At 34.1% G+C, this 16238-nt stretch overlaps 1 protein-coding gene across 5 annotated transcripts in view; it reads left to right on the plus strand.

Moving 5' to 3' along the window:
* LOC148302443 (uncharacterized) overlaps window positions 1-16238 on the plus strand; it is a 194517-nt gene that overhangs the window by 152278 nt on the left and 26001 nt on the right. For all 5 annotated transcript variants that reach the window (XM_088271589.1, XM_088271590.1, XM_088271593.1 and 2 more), the window contains exons 7-9: window positions 2238-2441; window positions 2969-3272; window positions 4575-4909. In XM_088271589.1, the coding sequence (XP_088127715.1) occupies window positions 2238-2441; window positions 2969-3272; window positions 4575-4909 (843 nt within the window). The remainder of the gene's footprint in view (window positions 1-2237; window positions 2442-2968; window positions 3273-4574; window positions 4910-16238) is intronic.

Below are 16238 nucleotides of genomic sequence, written 5' to 3' on the forward strand. Positions count from 1 at the left end.
ACCGAATACAATGATTGGTTGATCCACAAATTGGATGTCTTCAAGTAAATCACTATTGCACCATACAAAAATAAGATTTGTAGCGGAAGTGTTTAGTAGAGATGCAATCGATTAACGCTACAAATAAACTATCGCTCAAGTTCGTACGGTTAAATTTTCATGATAATTGATCCACTGGTGATTAAATCGATTTCTTTTCTATCGAATTATATCATAAGATTGTAATATATTCATGGAGTTGATAAGCTTTCACTGTTATTGAGGAATTGTATAATATCATGTCTCTATTATATTAATCACGCCCCAAGGCATAAAGACATTTCTAATTACTTTTTATATTACTTCCTACTACCTATGTGAGATAAGAAAACGTATACTAATCACAAAGACCGCGTCTAGGGAGAAACCGAATCAGCATTTTTCTGCTATTGTTCCCGCTGAAGATCAAGAATCGTGCTAGATCAATATTAGTTGCTGTCAGGTTGTTAAATCGATGTGGTTTGTGCTGCTCGTATTTTTGGATTGGAATACTAAAGTTGAAACCGTTTTGTACGTATTAAATAATTATTTTTTGTCCATTTTTTAAAAAGCATTGATACTTCAGAAATGTTTGTATGAGTACTCATATATATTTACAACATTTTGAGTGTGTTCACAAAATCTGTATTATCTCCAATTACAGGAGTTATTTTCAAATTATTTTTTGACATCTCATCAAAGATGGAGATGAATATGGAAGTCTGGGCTTTTACGGGGCATTTACATTTAATAAAAGAGTTTCTGCTCAATAAAAAGCTTCTTTTCGTCTCACCAATAGATGTCTCTAGTGAAGTTCTTGTGTTTCAAGAACAATGTTTCAAAATTGGTTCATTTATATAGAACTTCCAAGAATTTGAGTAGTGTGGATGTCAATGATAGGTAGAATTGGTGAACGTTACATGTGTTTAAAGTGATAACTTAAACCAGCCTATTACGGTCGTTAGCCCCGTAATTGCCCAGACTTCCATATTCTTCTCCATCTTTGATGACTTATATGGTATATAATATATACTTATATTTTATTAACTTTCAAATGCAATCGAGATTTTTGCTACCAACTAACTAACTATCACGCCGCTTCTCCACAGGGGAACGCAGAGAGAATAAAACGCACCTGTATTTGAAAACATTATTCCCCTCTTCCATATTCACCATCTTCTCAAACATACACGCCGATTATTTCGACTTCTGACCAGACCCCTTTCAAGTATACTTGATCATGCCAAGTTTTTCTCGGTGCTTCTGTGCTCCTTTTCCCAACTACATTAGCCTCATTAATTGTTTTTTTAGTTCTTTCCTCACTCACTCGTTCCAAGCGTCCAAACCATCTCAACGCACTTATATTAATTTTATCGATAATACTCATCTCAGCTTTTCAATATTATCTTATTTTACCATTCAAACGTCTATCATACATCGTTTTGCCACACATTATCTACTTTCATCCTTTCATCCAGCCAACTTCAAATGAAAATTCAAATGTGTAAGCCAATCAAGTCTTCTTCTTCTTTTTCATGAGCCCTCTGTCCTCCATTAGGCCTCATCCCCTTTTTTCCATTTCCTTCGATCGGTTGCTGCTTGCAGCGACTATTTCGTCGGACCATCTGTTTTGGGGTCTTCCGACACCTTTTTTGATCTCCCAATGTCTCCATCGTACAAATTTTGGGGTCAATCTTGTGGGGTCCTGTCTTGCTATATCGCTCACTCCTTTCAAGAACGTCATAAATCAAAAATCTTCAATTTTCAGTTGTGCATGGTTTTGTAATGACCAGAAAATGTACTATATCTTAGCAAAAGAGACATATTTTTGACTTAATATTTACCCGCTACATGGCAGAAAGTGTTGTTTTTGCATTTTGAAGAAAGGGTATTGTTCAATAATTTTTTTTACATTTACTAAATACTTTTCAAATGGAGAAAAAACCTTCAGGTTTTACCTAAAAACATCTGGTGCACGGTAAAAAGTTCAATAAGTCTCTTGATATTTATTTTTAAAACATTGTATTATATTTTTAAACTTTAAAAACGTTCTCCTGAAAAATCAAGTTTTTTTTATTTATGACGTTCTTGAAAGGAGTGAGCGATATGTTCTGTCTAGCTAATGAAGTATACGATAAAATATAATGTTTTTTCACTTCATGTGTGACTTCATTCTCGTTTAGTTTACTCATGTTGTGGTCTGATTCTTCTCCTTTCAGGTGCTTCTACCACATCAGTCGGCGGTGACAGCTTCTATCTACACAACCCCCAAGAGCTCATCTACAATAGAGTAAAGGACTTATTTGAGGCTAAGTCCTGTAGCCCAGGATCCCGTGGAGAGTCCACAACCCTCACTGCCAACTCTTCGAGGAGATCGTCCAGAATACAGGAGAATGGAATCACCCAGACTAATGGAATGACAGGTGATTTGGTTACATTTAAAGTAGATTTCATGACAACATTTTGGGTGTTCAATTCCTTGTTCAAATATCTGAGTTTTTCCACATAGAAGTTATTTTTACATTTCGAATATCGCTCACTCCTTTCAACAACGTCATATATCAAAAAACGTCAATTTTCAGTTGTGCATGTTTTCGGAATGCCCAGAAAATGTACTTTATCCCAGCAAAAGAGCCATATTTTTAACTTAATATTTACCCGCTACAGGACAGAAAGTGTTGTTTTTGCATTTTACTTTGAAAACCGTCAATATAACGACGTTTTTCGCCGTCGAAATACCGACAAAAAATAAAAATGCATTTTTTTGGAAAAAACTTTTTTTACCCTCCTTTTAATCCACTTAATTTTAAATGAACCATTATTGCAAACAAGTTTTTTACAATATTAGCATACTGTAAGGAAAACATTTCAGCAGTTAAACGGATACTTTTCTACTTTTCACTGATATGAACCTGTTTAAAAAGTTTCTAAGACTCGTATTTGTTTCTAGTCAAAGTTGAAGTTCACTCGTCAAGTTCTGGTGCCGGGTCCGACGGGAACCTGTCATCCTCAGACATGTCGGAGCGCTCGGCGGATCACAATCACAACATCACCCTCACGAACGGCAACAGCAAAACCAGCCACAGCAACGGAGTCTGCAACGGCAACTTCAGCTTCGGCAGCGCCGGCACCAAGAAGAGCGTCAATGGAAGCACTCACGACCACGACTACGAAGATATCTATCTGGCTAGAGATGAATCAAGATCCATATACAGCAGCCAAAATAAGATTTCAACCTCCAGGACGAGTTTGAGGTTTGTTTAATATGTGATTTAAAAATATGTAATAGAGAAATATGTAAATGATACCCTTACCTTTGTTTTTATTTTATTTTACTATCCTATACTTCAAGCCATTCCTCCTCTACATATCGCTAACTCCTTTCAAGAACGTCATAAATCAAAAATCGTCGATTTTCAATTGTGTATGTTTTCGGAATGCCCAGAAAATGTACTATATCCCAGCAAAAGAGGTATATTTTTAACTTAATATTTACCCGCTACAACGCATAAAGTGTTGCTTTTGTATTTAGAAGGTATTGTTTAATAATTTATTTAATTATCCTAAACATTTTTCAAATGGAGAAAAAAACCTTCAGGTTTTACCTAAAAAGATCTGTTGCACAGTAAAAGGTTCAGTAAGTGGCTTGATATTTATTTTTAATACATTTTATTATATTTTTAAACTTTAAAAACGTTCTCCTGAAAAATCAAGTTTTTTTATTATTTATGACGTTCTTGAAAGGAGTGAGCGATATATTTCTCGTATTTCCAATAAAGCTGTAAAAGCCTTCAATCTGAATCCCGTCATCTGCATCCTCTGAAATATTTCATTCTTATATCCGTGAATCTGGACCATAATACTGATCATTCTGCCTTCATATAGCCACACACACACTGCGTTGATTCAAGGCGGTGTCCTCTACACCACTCGGATTCAGAAAGTAGGCAGAATTATACAATCTATGAGAGTACAGTAGTAATGCTCACCTGAACTCCAAAGATCTCAGATCTTTATCTTCTGCTTGTCCTCTATCAGTTCTCCCCCATTGTTGGCGATCATTCTGTCAAAGACTTTGCAGTCTTCGAAGCATTAGCAATATTGCGCAGCACGATGTTTGCTTTTTGACAACTCTAGGCGTCTTTCTATCTATCCCATCATAATCAATACAAGAAAGTGGTATTTCTCTCCACAAAGTACGCGATCCAGATATACAATCTTAGGAACCTTGATATTTGACAAGAGTTATCCATCTTTTGTCCGCCTCCGTAGTGTAATGGACAGCGCGCTCGGCTACCATTCTGGAGGTCCCGGGTTCGATTCACAAGGGGGGTAAAATAAATATAATTAATTCTTTCACCGTAATATTTATTCAATATTACCCTGGACTGGTACCTGAAGCGAAGGGCTGATAACCTTTCCTTTATGCGAAAACGATCAAGATAACACTGCGTTTATATGACGCAGTGCCCTATGCAACATTGGGGTGCGGATAAGGGTTTTATTATCATTATTATCCAGCTCAGCTCTACATGCTTTCATTTTTCTTTTTTCAGAGACTCCCACATGAAAGAATCCCACAACAACAAGAAGAATGAAGACTACTCCAAGACCAAGCTGAACGGCTATGGCAGCAAGACCACTAAGTCCGAGTCGAGCAGGAAGGAGCAGGTCTACATGAGTAAGGAGACTCTCGGTCAGGAGCGGCAGGGCGCGGGGAGGGAGGAGCAGGACGGCCGCGGGGGGAGAGATCCTGTGTCGGGAGAGTCTGGGGTGTCCGACGTGGGTAGCTCGTCCGAGGAGTGTAATGTTCCTCTTGCTCCTGGACCGCCCCCGCCGCCGCCACCACCTGCTCCACCTGCGGCGCCCGCTGAGCTCGAAGAAAAAACAGGTAAGAACTTCACAACTATTGAAAAACGAACCTTAATTTTTAGGATTAAAAAAATTAACTTTCTATTTTATTTGGAATTTTTACAACAGTTACATAAATACATTTAATTTAATGAGTGACAAACAGGTATTTGTAAAATTTCACATATGTACATAATTTAATATAAATACCTGGATGAGGGACGGGAGGGAGGAAAAGCGGAAAAGGGAAAGATCAAAGCTCAAGTCCAAGACAAATTATGTGGAAATTGGCACACATCACGATATGAATATCGACTTACTATGTACGCTATCTCAGTGCTGACAATGTCGTATTGAACAAAATTCGCCATTTTCATAGTTGACCAATTTTGATGAATGAAAAATATAGGAACCTTTTTTAGAGTTTGTTCTACTCGTGGGAAGCGCTGAGGTGTCAGTTGCCCTAGTGATCCGACCGGGAACTCTAAAACGTATACGTAAATAAACGTTCCAGCAATTCCGGCGAATCAATGTATGAATTAAACAATTTAGAGTAACGTATCTTATTTTAAGTGAATGGTGCACTAAAATCAGTTTTAGCAAATAAAAATCTATCAGCGCAAGCTAAACTGGCAGTACACAATGGAGTTCTGGTTCCAACCCTTATGTATGGAAGCGAAGCATGGAGTTGGCAAAAGAAGGATGAAAGCAGACTGAATGCAGTCGAAATGCGATCCCTCAGACGAATGAGTGGCAAAACGATGTTTGATAAATGTTCGAATGATGAAATAAGGAAAGAATGTAAGGCTGAGATAAGCATTATCGATAAAATTAAGAAAGGTGTGTTGAGATGGTTTGGACATGTGGAGCGTATGAGGGAAGAAAGAACGGTTAAACAAATTTATGAGGCGAATGTAGTTGGAAAAAGAAGCAGAGGACGACCGAGGAAAACTTGGCACAATCAGGTATGTCAAATACTTGAAAGCGGCCGGGTCAGGAGTCGTAATAATCGCCGGGTATGTATGAGGAGATGCATGAATGTAGAAGAGGCAAAGAATGTTTGCAAAGACAGAGTGGTGTGGCGTTCGATTCTCTCTGCCTACCCCTGCGGGGAAGCGGCGTGATGGTTAGTTAGTTAGTTAGTTAGTTTTATCTTATTTTAATCTTAAATGTGGCCAATTCCATATGGGCTTGCTATAAAAGACGAGGAAAAACGTTATAATTTAACCTTCAAGTAAAATTTACACCTTTTATTTGGGCAATTTTTTTAAACTTTGTAGTATTTCATAACCCATTATTACATAACTGAAATGATTGATTCGATTTTTTATGAATTCATACATTTTTGTGACAGCTGCTTCACCTTGCGATGGCTGACTTTTATACTGCAAGGCGACCAGACATGATCAATAGAATTTTTATGTTTAACAAAAACTACGAAAATTTTATCACAAAATATCAAATATTTTCGAAGATATTACAATATATCGTAGTCGTACAGGAGAAAGTGACCAACTAACAATACATAAAATGTTCAGGAGGGCCATTTAAGTCACTTTTGCTTTGCAAGAAAATAAACATCGATGCAGTTAGTAATTTTTACCAAGTCAATATATATACTAACAAGTTTAAAACCCTTGGGGATGTTTTTTAGGGCAATATTAAGCTAGTAAGATATACAATCGTCAATGCTCACATTTTTGTAAAAAATGCACTTGGTCACTTTCTCCTGTATGACTACGATACAAACAAATTTATAATTTTTGCAAAATATTTTTTTAAATGTCCACTTCTGCCACTTGTTAGCGCACAGATCTGCCTGAATATTTTGTTAACATAATGTGTTAACAAAATAATTTTAATAATTTTAAATTACGATAAATAATTATTTATCGTAATTTAAAACTCCTGGCTTCTGGTGTTCAGGAGCAGTTTAGTTGTTTACACGTTATAATAACTCTGGGGATGGAGTTCTCATTAAATAATTCCAACCCCTTCAAAGGGTGGATACAGGACGCCATTTCCTTCAACTATAAAATACAATATTTACATATGTGTACTTGTATTTGACACTGACTCATAACAGATAACATGTACGAAAGTCATGTTTTCATATTGTCAAATTATGATATTATAATGTATTGCAGCAATATTATTTTCTATTGTGTATTGAAATATTAATAACCGCAATACCTACGTAACCACACACGTAAAATTTCGAATTCTCACAAAATTATTTGTATTTTTTTATTTCGCAATATGATATAACAAACACATTGTTTCTTATAATGATTATTGTCGTATTCTGCATGAGTACACAATTGAGAATCACATCAATATAAAAGCGCTGTTGCGTACAGTTCTAGGCAATCTTTCCACCAATGGGAGATATTTAATTAGATGAATAATTAGAGAACTAATTAAGTCGTGTTGTATGCTCAACACTTTCACTAAGCGGATATAATATATTTCCCTTTGTTGAAGACTTGCCTCCGAAATGCCTGAGATTTTAATCTTAAAAAAAGAGCCGTTTATTTAAATTTATTGTTGAATTAAATAAGAGCATAATAAGTGTTCTGAACCCTCTAAGAACGAATGCTGTTAGCTATTTTGAAAAAATATGATAATGGAAATTGAATAATAAAGTATATTTTTTATTTGACATAATATGTATATGTATGAAAATGGTGTCTTTTTAGAGGTATACAAATTAAATTTCCCGCAATAAATTGATGGTGGTACCCGCCGTGTGGCATGTTACGCCATCTTGTTGAAATCACAGCTTTGTCACATCAATGCCATGATGTGACAAATTCTAGGTTTTGGTGAAAATATTCATAAATTTTAATTTTCATAATTTCCATAATGATCATTTATGGTGAATGGCAAAACGTACTGACTACAAATCAACTGTCAAATTGACAGTCGGCAGAAACAATGTTGCCAGTTTAAAAACCACACCTCTAAAAAAACATTCTATCATAAAACATAATATTTCAAGAAGTGTTCCGCCGATAAAACAGAGTGCGTCAGAGAAAAACCAAGATGGCGAAGTTATGTCAGTTTTAAGAAAGACTAAAAAAAACTTGAAATATCCTTTGCTTAAGAAATATTGTTACTAACGATGGAAGACTGTTCCCGTGAATATATTTCTTTAAAAAATAAGTGATAAATAAATTAAATGTAATTCGTTAATCGGCAATCATTATTAAGTGAATAGCTTTCTACTTCATTTTTAAAATCATATTTGACGAATATAACATATTGATTATAGAATAAAGTAACAACTATGTAATTTTTTTCACATGAATTTTATTTGACCAGCAACCGAGTTGCGCCGTAACCGATATCATCAGACTGATCTTTCATACAGATATCACCAGTCTGATGATGTCGGTTACGACGAAACCCGGTTGCTAGTCAAATATAATTAATCTGAAAAAATTACATAGTTAGTTTTAAAGTTATTTTATTCTATAAAATGCCGTTCCACCATTAAATGTAAAACTTATAAAAAATATATTGATTATTTTAGGATTAAAATTTTAAACTAACTTCTTGTTGAAACGTAGCCGTATATTTATAAAATTTCTTTGTTACAAATTATCAGGTCTTGAAGGGTTAGTTGCTGCCTTTTCCCAGCTATAAATACGAGGGTACCTATCCAACAATTACATTCAAAACAGGTTCATTGGGTCAATGTCTGGCACGCATCTAATTCAATTTCACTTACTTGTCGATTTAATGCTCAAAATCCCGTGTAATTTCTCTCAAGATTAACAAAACAAAGTATAGTAATTATTTCATCTTATGTACAGCATTCTTGAATTAAAAGTAATTAATAAATCGTCCTCATTAGACCAACGCTACCAACAATTCATTGGACAGGCGCCATGGCATAGTTGGGTAGACGCTCGACTGCGAAACTGGCGTCGCGGGTTCGATTCTCGTCAATTGCTAAATGAATTCTATAATAATTTATTTTTAATTGGTCTGGGTGTTTGTGATGTATTTTTCACATTTACTTTCCCTATCCTTACTATCCTACCTGCAGACAAGCCTCTAAAAGTAGAGGCTTCGTGGGTCCTTTGTCCTTTGGAACATTCCTTTGGAAAAAAAAGTCCTTTGGAAAATAAAAATGAAAAATAAAGCTTAAAATTTTTCAAATCCTCATCCGCACCCCAATGGCGCATAGGGCACTGCATTATATATAACGCAGTGTTATATTGATCGTTAACACATAAAGTAAAGGTGATCAGCCCTCTACTTCAGGTACCAGTCCAGGATTATATTAAATAAATATTAGAGTGAAAAAATCACTTAATTTGAATAAAAAGCTAAAAATTTAATAATGGAAAAATCATAAATAATATATCGTATTTAGAATTATGAACAACATTTTGAGTGTGTCCCAGTACTATTTTTTTTACATCTCATCAAAGATGAAGAAGAATATGGAATTCTGGGCATTTACGAAGCTGACGACCAACATAGGCTGGTTTAAGTGATCACTTTACACACGTGTAACGTGTAAAATTCTTTATGTCAATAATGAGTAGAATTTTTCCATGGAACGGATGATTGCGAAAATTCAATTAAAATAGTAATTTGGACATAATGTTAACAGGCGATTTTCGCTACTTTTCCCGCGAACACCTTTCCCGCGGCTGCTTTGACGCCTTTCACGTGATTTATGATAACTATTGTTACATTCTGCGTATGTAATTACAAGTAACACATCTTTGAATGAAGATCTCGAATAATTTTTGATACGAGAATATATTCAGCGGTCACGGTCCGCTCGGGCATGATTAGCGTATCAATTTTTGTCGAAAAACCGATTTGTGTTTATTGTCCATAACAATGGAATACTTTAATCCGAACGAAGAAAGTATTTTGAATGCTAATTGCTTGACCTGAAATTAATTTAAATTGCGAGTATCGCCAATTTGCAATTGTAATTCGTTCAGATTCATTGTTTGGCTAGTTCGACTTGCCTCTGAGAAATGCGAGGATTTCCATTTGAGAATTATTTTTTATACATTTTTTTTATTTCGGTTAGTAACAGCTACTTATTTTATTTATTGTTAACGTTCGGCATTAACTTTGTGGTAAGACATGTTACAATGATTAAAGAAAACACTTCGTTTTTTACCACTTGAGTTTTATTATAGACTACATGTTTCAGAAGTTAAACTTCCATCATTCAGGTCTGTATAATTATATTTATAATTTATATTTTATATTTTAGTTATTATACAGACCTGAATGATGGAAGTTTAACTTCTGAAACATGTAGTCTATAATAAAACTCAAGTGGTAAAAAACGAAGTGTTTTCTTTAATCATTGTAACAGCTACTTATGTTACAGAAAACACTAAATAATATACATTAAACAAGCCAATTACAGTTAACCACAGAGACATTTTATTTTATTTTATTTGGGATTTTTACAGCCACTACAAAACAATATATTATACAATATTAATTAACAAAACTATGGCCAATTAAAAAAATCCTCCGATAATGCTATTCTTATGAAAGTTATGTTGGTTGGGGTGAGTGTGTGTGTGTGTGTGTGTGTGTGTGTGTGTGTAGTACCTATTCCATGTCAACATAAATCATCCAACAAACAGGGATTATAAACAGTTGGCTTGTTGAACAAACGGCAAAGATCAATCATTCACCTAATTTCCTGCTTATGTCATTTTTTATGGAATTAGTGCTTTTCCCACATAAAGATAAGCACAAAATATTCAGTGTAGATCTAGCAAATGAACACGTATTTATGAGATAAAATGTGCATGTGTAAAGTGTGTAAGAGGCTATGTGTGTGTGTGTGTGTGTGTGTGTGATGTTGATTCTAGTGGAGACATGCATACAATGCAGAGAAGCATAGTTTTTAAAGACCCTGAGAGGACAATATGCTCATCATTCGACGTTTCAGCACAGATTTTCCGCAATTGAAAATGTCAACTTGGCTAAAACACGAGTTGTACTCACTAGCCATACGAAACATGGTGAACTCCGCGTATAATTGGTTCGAAGGACAAGTACTCTGAATATAGATTGATTCGTATAAAGATTTCAATCGTTATTATTATACTGTTTATATGCTTGAAGTATTTCTTCGTTGCCAACCTGTTAGATACAGTAAACACCAAGTCGGACTTCCATCTTCCTTCTTACAAAAAAAAATTTAAATTTGAGATACCTTTAACAAAGTAATCTAGCTCACAATTCGCAATTAACATAATATGTGTCGCCTACTTTCAAAATCCGTCAGATCCATGAAGTCGATTTTACTAAAAAAGCAAAATTCTCCGGGTAACATTTATATTTCAAAGATTTGTCTATCTTTAGATAAAATATTATGAAATAGAGAATTTTCCCATTTTTTGGATATTTTTCAGTATTTAAAAAAAAAACACGATACACAAACCGATTATGACGTCATCTTAATTTTTGACCTATCCCCGCTCTCTGATTGGCCGATATGGGTAAGAAGGAAAGTTCTATGAAAATAGCGGAATTTGAAATAGAACGCTGTTTTTAACTATTTTGCAGTAGGGTTTTTAAGTATCTAAATATATTAAACAATAAAAGCCACAATTGGCATTCCGATAGAATATACATTTTAAAATCTTATACAATTGGATCTGGCGGATTTTGAAAGTAGACGACACAAATGTTAAATATGTTCAATAAACTCCCTAAGGAAATAAGAAAAATAGAAGATATAAAAATTCTTAAGAAAAAAATTAAAGCCCATTACATATAAATCTTGAAAAAGTATACAAAAAAAAGACTTTTACACCATTTATTAAATAACGTTAAACCATGAGTGTAAGTCCCTCTCCAAGCACAAGAGCTCAGTCTTTTTTTGGAGAGGCACAGCGAATCACATGGTATACTTATAAATGTTAATATATTAAATAAATAAAAATTCAATAAAAAAATGAAACCATAGTATGGTAAATATGCACCTCTGAAATTTCTCAATTTGGTAGGTGTAACTTGAATAGAAAAGGTTTGCGGATTACCGCTCTATGGGAGGGTTCAAAACCTACTTTGTCAAAAAGAATTTAAACTGATTTTCACCATGCATTTTATTTCCTAGTGTGAAAGCGATAATCAGTCGAATACACAGGTGGTAGTATATATTTTAATATCTTTATTATATACAATAAAGTATAATCAATGCAAGTCTAATGCTCTCATGAAACTGACATAGCCGGTTCTTTTTAAAAGTAAATCATGTAATTTGTATGTAATAAGTACTAAAAAAGTAACGCTTAAAATTTTATAGCTCAAGCTATTAACTCTCAAATTAACAGCCTTTTTACGTTATGTAATAATTACTAGTAATGAAACAGGTAATATGATTATTTAGGAAAATTATGGAAGGAATCTTGCCGATATCAATAAGTTTATTTTTCAATACTTATATAAATTTTAGACTGTAGTTTACACAGGTAAAAGAAATAAAGATGAAAAAGGATATGGAAGCATGGGCATTTACAGGACTTACGACCGTCATAGACTGGTTTAAGTGTACACACGAGTAACATTCACCAATTCTACCCATGATTGACAAACACACTGAATGAGAATTGGTGAATGGTACACGTGGGTTAATGATCACTTAAACCAGCCTATGACGGTCGTAAGCGCTGTAAATGCCCAGACTCTCATATTCTTCTTCATCTACGTTGAGATGTAAAAAAAAAAATTAAATTATGTTTTGTACTGACATTTCTTGGTGGAACTGCATTTTATAGAATAAAATAAAAACTATGTGGTTTTTTCCACATGAATTTTATTTGACCAGCAACCAGTTTTCGTCGTAACTGACATCATCAGACTGGTGTGAGGCTAGACGAAATTCTATTTTATGTAGACAACTAGGCAGGGGTTAACAATATTTACATAGTTGAATCTGAAAATGCGTTGATTTGTAACAAGTGTGATGATGTCGGATTCTCCAGTTCTTTGGACACGTTGCGCGTGGCAACGAGGATAGCCTGGAACGACTAGTTGTGATCGGTAGCCTGGAGGAAAAGAGAGGGAAAGGAAGATCCCCACACGATGGACCGATCAAGTTAAAGCAGCAGCAGGCACCTCAGTGGTTGGAGCGCTACGTGCAGCGCAGTCAAGGGATAACTGCAGAAGAGTCATTGCTTCTGCAAGGGTTACAACCCTCAGCAATGAGGAAGACGGAGAAGAAGAATTATTATGCCGATTACGACGAAACCCGGTTGCTGGTCAAATAAAATTAATGAGGGAAAAAACAAAGTTGTTGTTTTTATCTACTTAGATTTTAGTCAACTTCTTAGATCTTCGAGTCTCGGATCTAGATTTTCATCATTTGCATAGAAACTGAGCAAAATCCAAGTCTCTGGGTATTTTCTATGGCCGATAACATCTGTCAAGATCCAGTCCAAATTTCACTCGCCATCTTTTATTATTATTTGAGATCTCTAATATTGCATTCACTTTAATTAGTGCTCGCTGCTCAACTGACCCCAATGCATTGCTCTTGTTGCGGGTAGAAACTTGACTGCTAAATTACGGACCGAGTTATTCCTAACCGGATAACCGGCTTCAATTGTAAATCAATTCCGATCATAAAATTAAACAATATATTTGCATACATGATTTTTTATTTTTTGTGTGAAATTGATTAATTCGAACTGGCAACCGGGCACTTAATTGAATGGTTGATGTATTAGTTCCATGTAGCGAAATTAACGCATATTGCGAATTTCTGGTACATTAGCATTTAAAGGGGAAAGTTATTTAATGTTAAAATATAAATTATTTTGTATATTTTTATGTAGTTCGATGATTTTTTTAAATGAAATATGTAAATTACCGTATAAGACTTCAAGAATGTATAAAAAAAACGTATCACATAAAACACAAGTTATTATCAATATGTGACACACGGTTCAATGCATTTTACATTATAGATGATGTTTTACAATTATTATAAATTCAGAATGCATTTTACATTTATGTACAACATTTTCAGTGTGTCCAAATACTTGTTCACAAAATCTGGATTATCTCCTATTACAGGAGCTATTTTCATATTATTTTTGGGCATCTCATCAAAGATGAAGAAGAATATGAAAGTCTGGACATTTACGGGGCTGACGACCGTCATAGGCTGGTTTTTAAAAAATCACATTTATGTATAATGATAAGGAGAATTTACGAAATGATTTGTTTGAAAACTGTTAGTTGGAAAATAAAACTTTTAATATTTTTTTTTTTAATTGTTTCAAATGTTAAGTATTTATTTTCTTAAATTTCCCTTGCACTTTTTGATATTGATTGAAGATTTAACAAATTGTTTTTGGTTAATTTTTTCAATGATTTACAAACAAAGTTCAAATGACCGTAAACAGGGGAAAAATTAGGTAAAGGAAAATATTTGGTCAAAAACAACAAAGTTTGGATACGAGTAGTTAAAATTGTGGAGTAGATAATATTTAGTAAACTAATTTTTTTGTATTGAATGTGCTAGAAATAAGAGAAATTAAATGCAAAATAGTTTAATATAATTAGCGTCGTTGCTTTTAAATGGTTTCTTGTAAAATATATAGTATTAAAATAACAATACATCTAATCAATTTGAGCCGCTTTTACTATTTTAAGAATTTAACGAAGTCGTGGTAATTATTGGAAATGAGATAGATTGGTAACACCATTTTCAAATACCACCTGTGTTAAATATGATGCTTTTCTTAAGATTACATATTTTATAAACATAAAAATGAATCGTATAAAAATGTAATTTTACTGAAATTTGTCATCTCTCGTGATTTAAAATTTAATTTATTTTTTTTCTTGTGTATTCAATTTTTACATGGATAATTGCATTAAAGAAGTGAATGGTTTAAATCTTAGAGATAATATGATCAATTTGACTGTCTGTTGCCTTTTGTATGGTGGCGAAGCTGTGCTTTTTGCCGATAATAAGACCTGCGGGCGTTGATGTCAAGGGTGTATAATATGTATGTGCAAGGAATGTGATTTGCTGATTGTAGACAAATCCAAAGTTGTAGTTTTTGAAAGAGATGAATGTAGATCTGGATGAATCAGAGGAAGACCGAGGAAAACTCGGAAAACTGATCAAATATTTTGAATACTTGAATGTGGTCAGGTCGGGAGTCGGAATAATCGGCGGGTATGTGTGAGGAGATGCATGAACGTAGAAGAGGCGAAAATTGTTTGCAAAGACAAATTGGTGCGGCATTCTGTTCTCTCTGCCTATCTCTGTGGAAAAGCGGCGTGACATTTAGTTTTGTAGTAGGTTAGTGCTAAAAAATATTCCTGTTTTTTCATTCTCCATAAAGTCTTCGTTTTATTTACCAACCAATTATCACATACACATATATGTACGATTATGTAGAAAGTAAAAATTATCGTTTTTCTGATATTTCGGACTTGACACTGTTTAGCAGAGCCAGAATGCAAACTGCGCAGACTCCGTAATGAATATTAAATAATTTTAATCGGACATGAAACGTCTACTGAAAGTAGGTCCAATCTCTCGAGTGTATGCTCGTATGTGATGTATGGCGTATGGCGTATGTAGAGTGCAACCAATGTATTCCACCGCGGACCGACGCGATGCGCTATTGCCAGCCGACGAATTCAACAGATTCTTACTTCTGCAGAGAGATGAAAGCGATCGTTCGCTGCACAATAACAAAAAAATATTATTATTTACGAATAAGCTTCTGTGTCTAGTGGTTAGCACATTTAGCACCAATTATTTATTTATATGAACCATATAACAAGGGCTTTTTTTTAAAACAAAAAGGGTCACGGAACTCACTTAATGTAAAGATGTTACTTAAAAAATATATCGCTCACTCCTTTCAACAACGTCATATATCAAATAAACGTCAATTTTCAGTTGTGCATGGATTCGGAATGCCTAGAAAATGTACTATATCCCAGCAAAAGCGGCATATTTTTAACTTAATATTTACCCGCTACAGGGCAGAAAGTGTTGTTATTGCATTTTGAAGAAAATGTATTATTTAATTATTTTTTTAAACATTCTAAATATTTTTCAAATGGAGAAAAAACCTTCAGGTTTTACCTTAAAAGATCTGTTGCACAGTAAAAAGTTCAATAGTAGCTTGATATTTATTTTTAATTCATCATTATATTCTTAAACTTTAAAAACGATCTCCTGAAAAATCATGTTTTTGATAAATGACGTTGTTGAAAGGAGTGAGTGACATATTCTAATATCATTTAAATATCCATAACAATACCGTAATTTATTATTTTGACGAATTAAAGACTGTTATTACGTAAGCGCAAACATTGTTTCGTAGAAGTGATTT

Source organism: Brachycentrus maculatus, unplaced genomic scaffold, assembly GCF_059751285.1.
Source record: "Brachycentrus maculatus isolate JH-2025_06_01 unplaced genomic scaffold, ASM5975128v1 h1tg000452l, whole genome shotgun sequence".
NCBI classification, from domain to species: domain Eukaryota; kingdom Metazoa; phylum Arthropoda; class Insecta; order Trichoptera; family Brachycentridae; genus Brachycentrus; species Brachycentrus maculatus.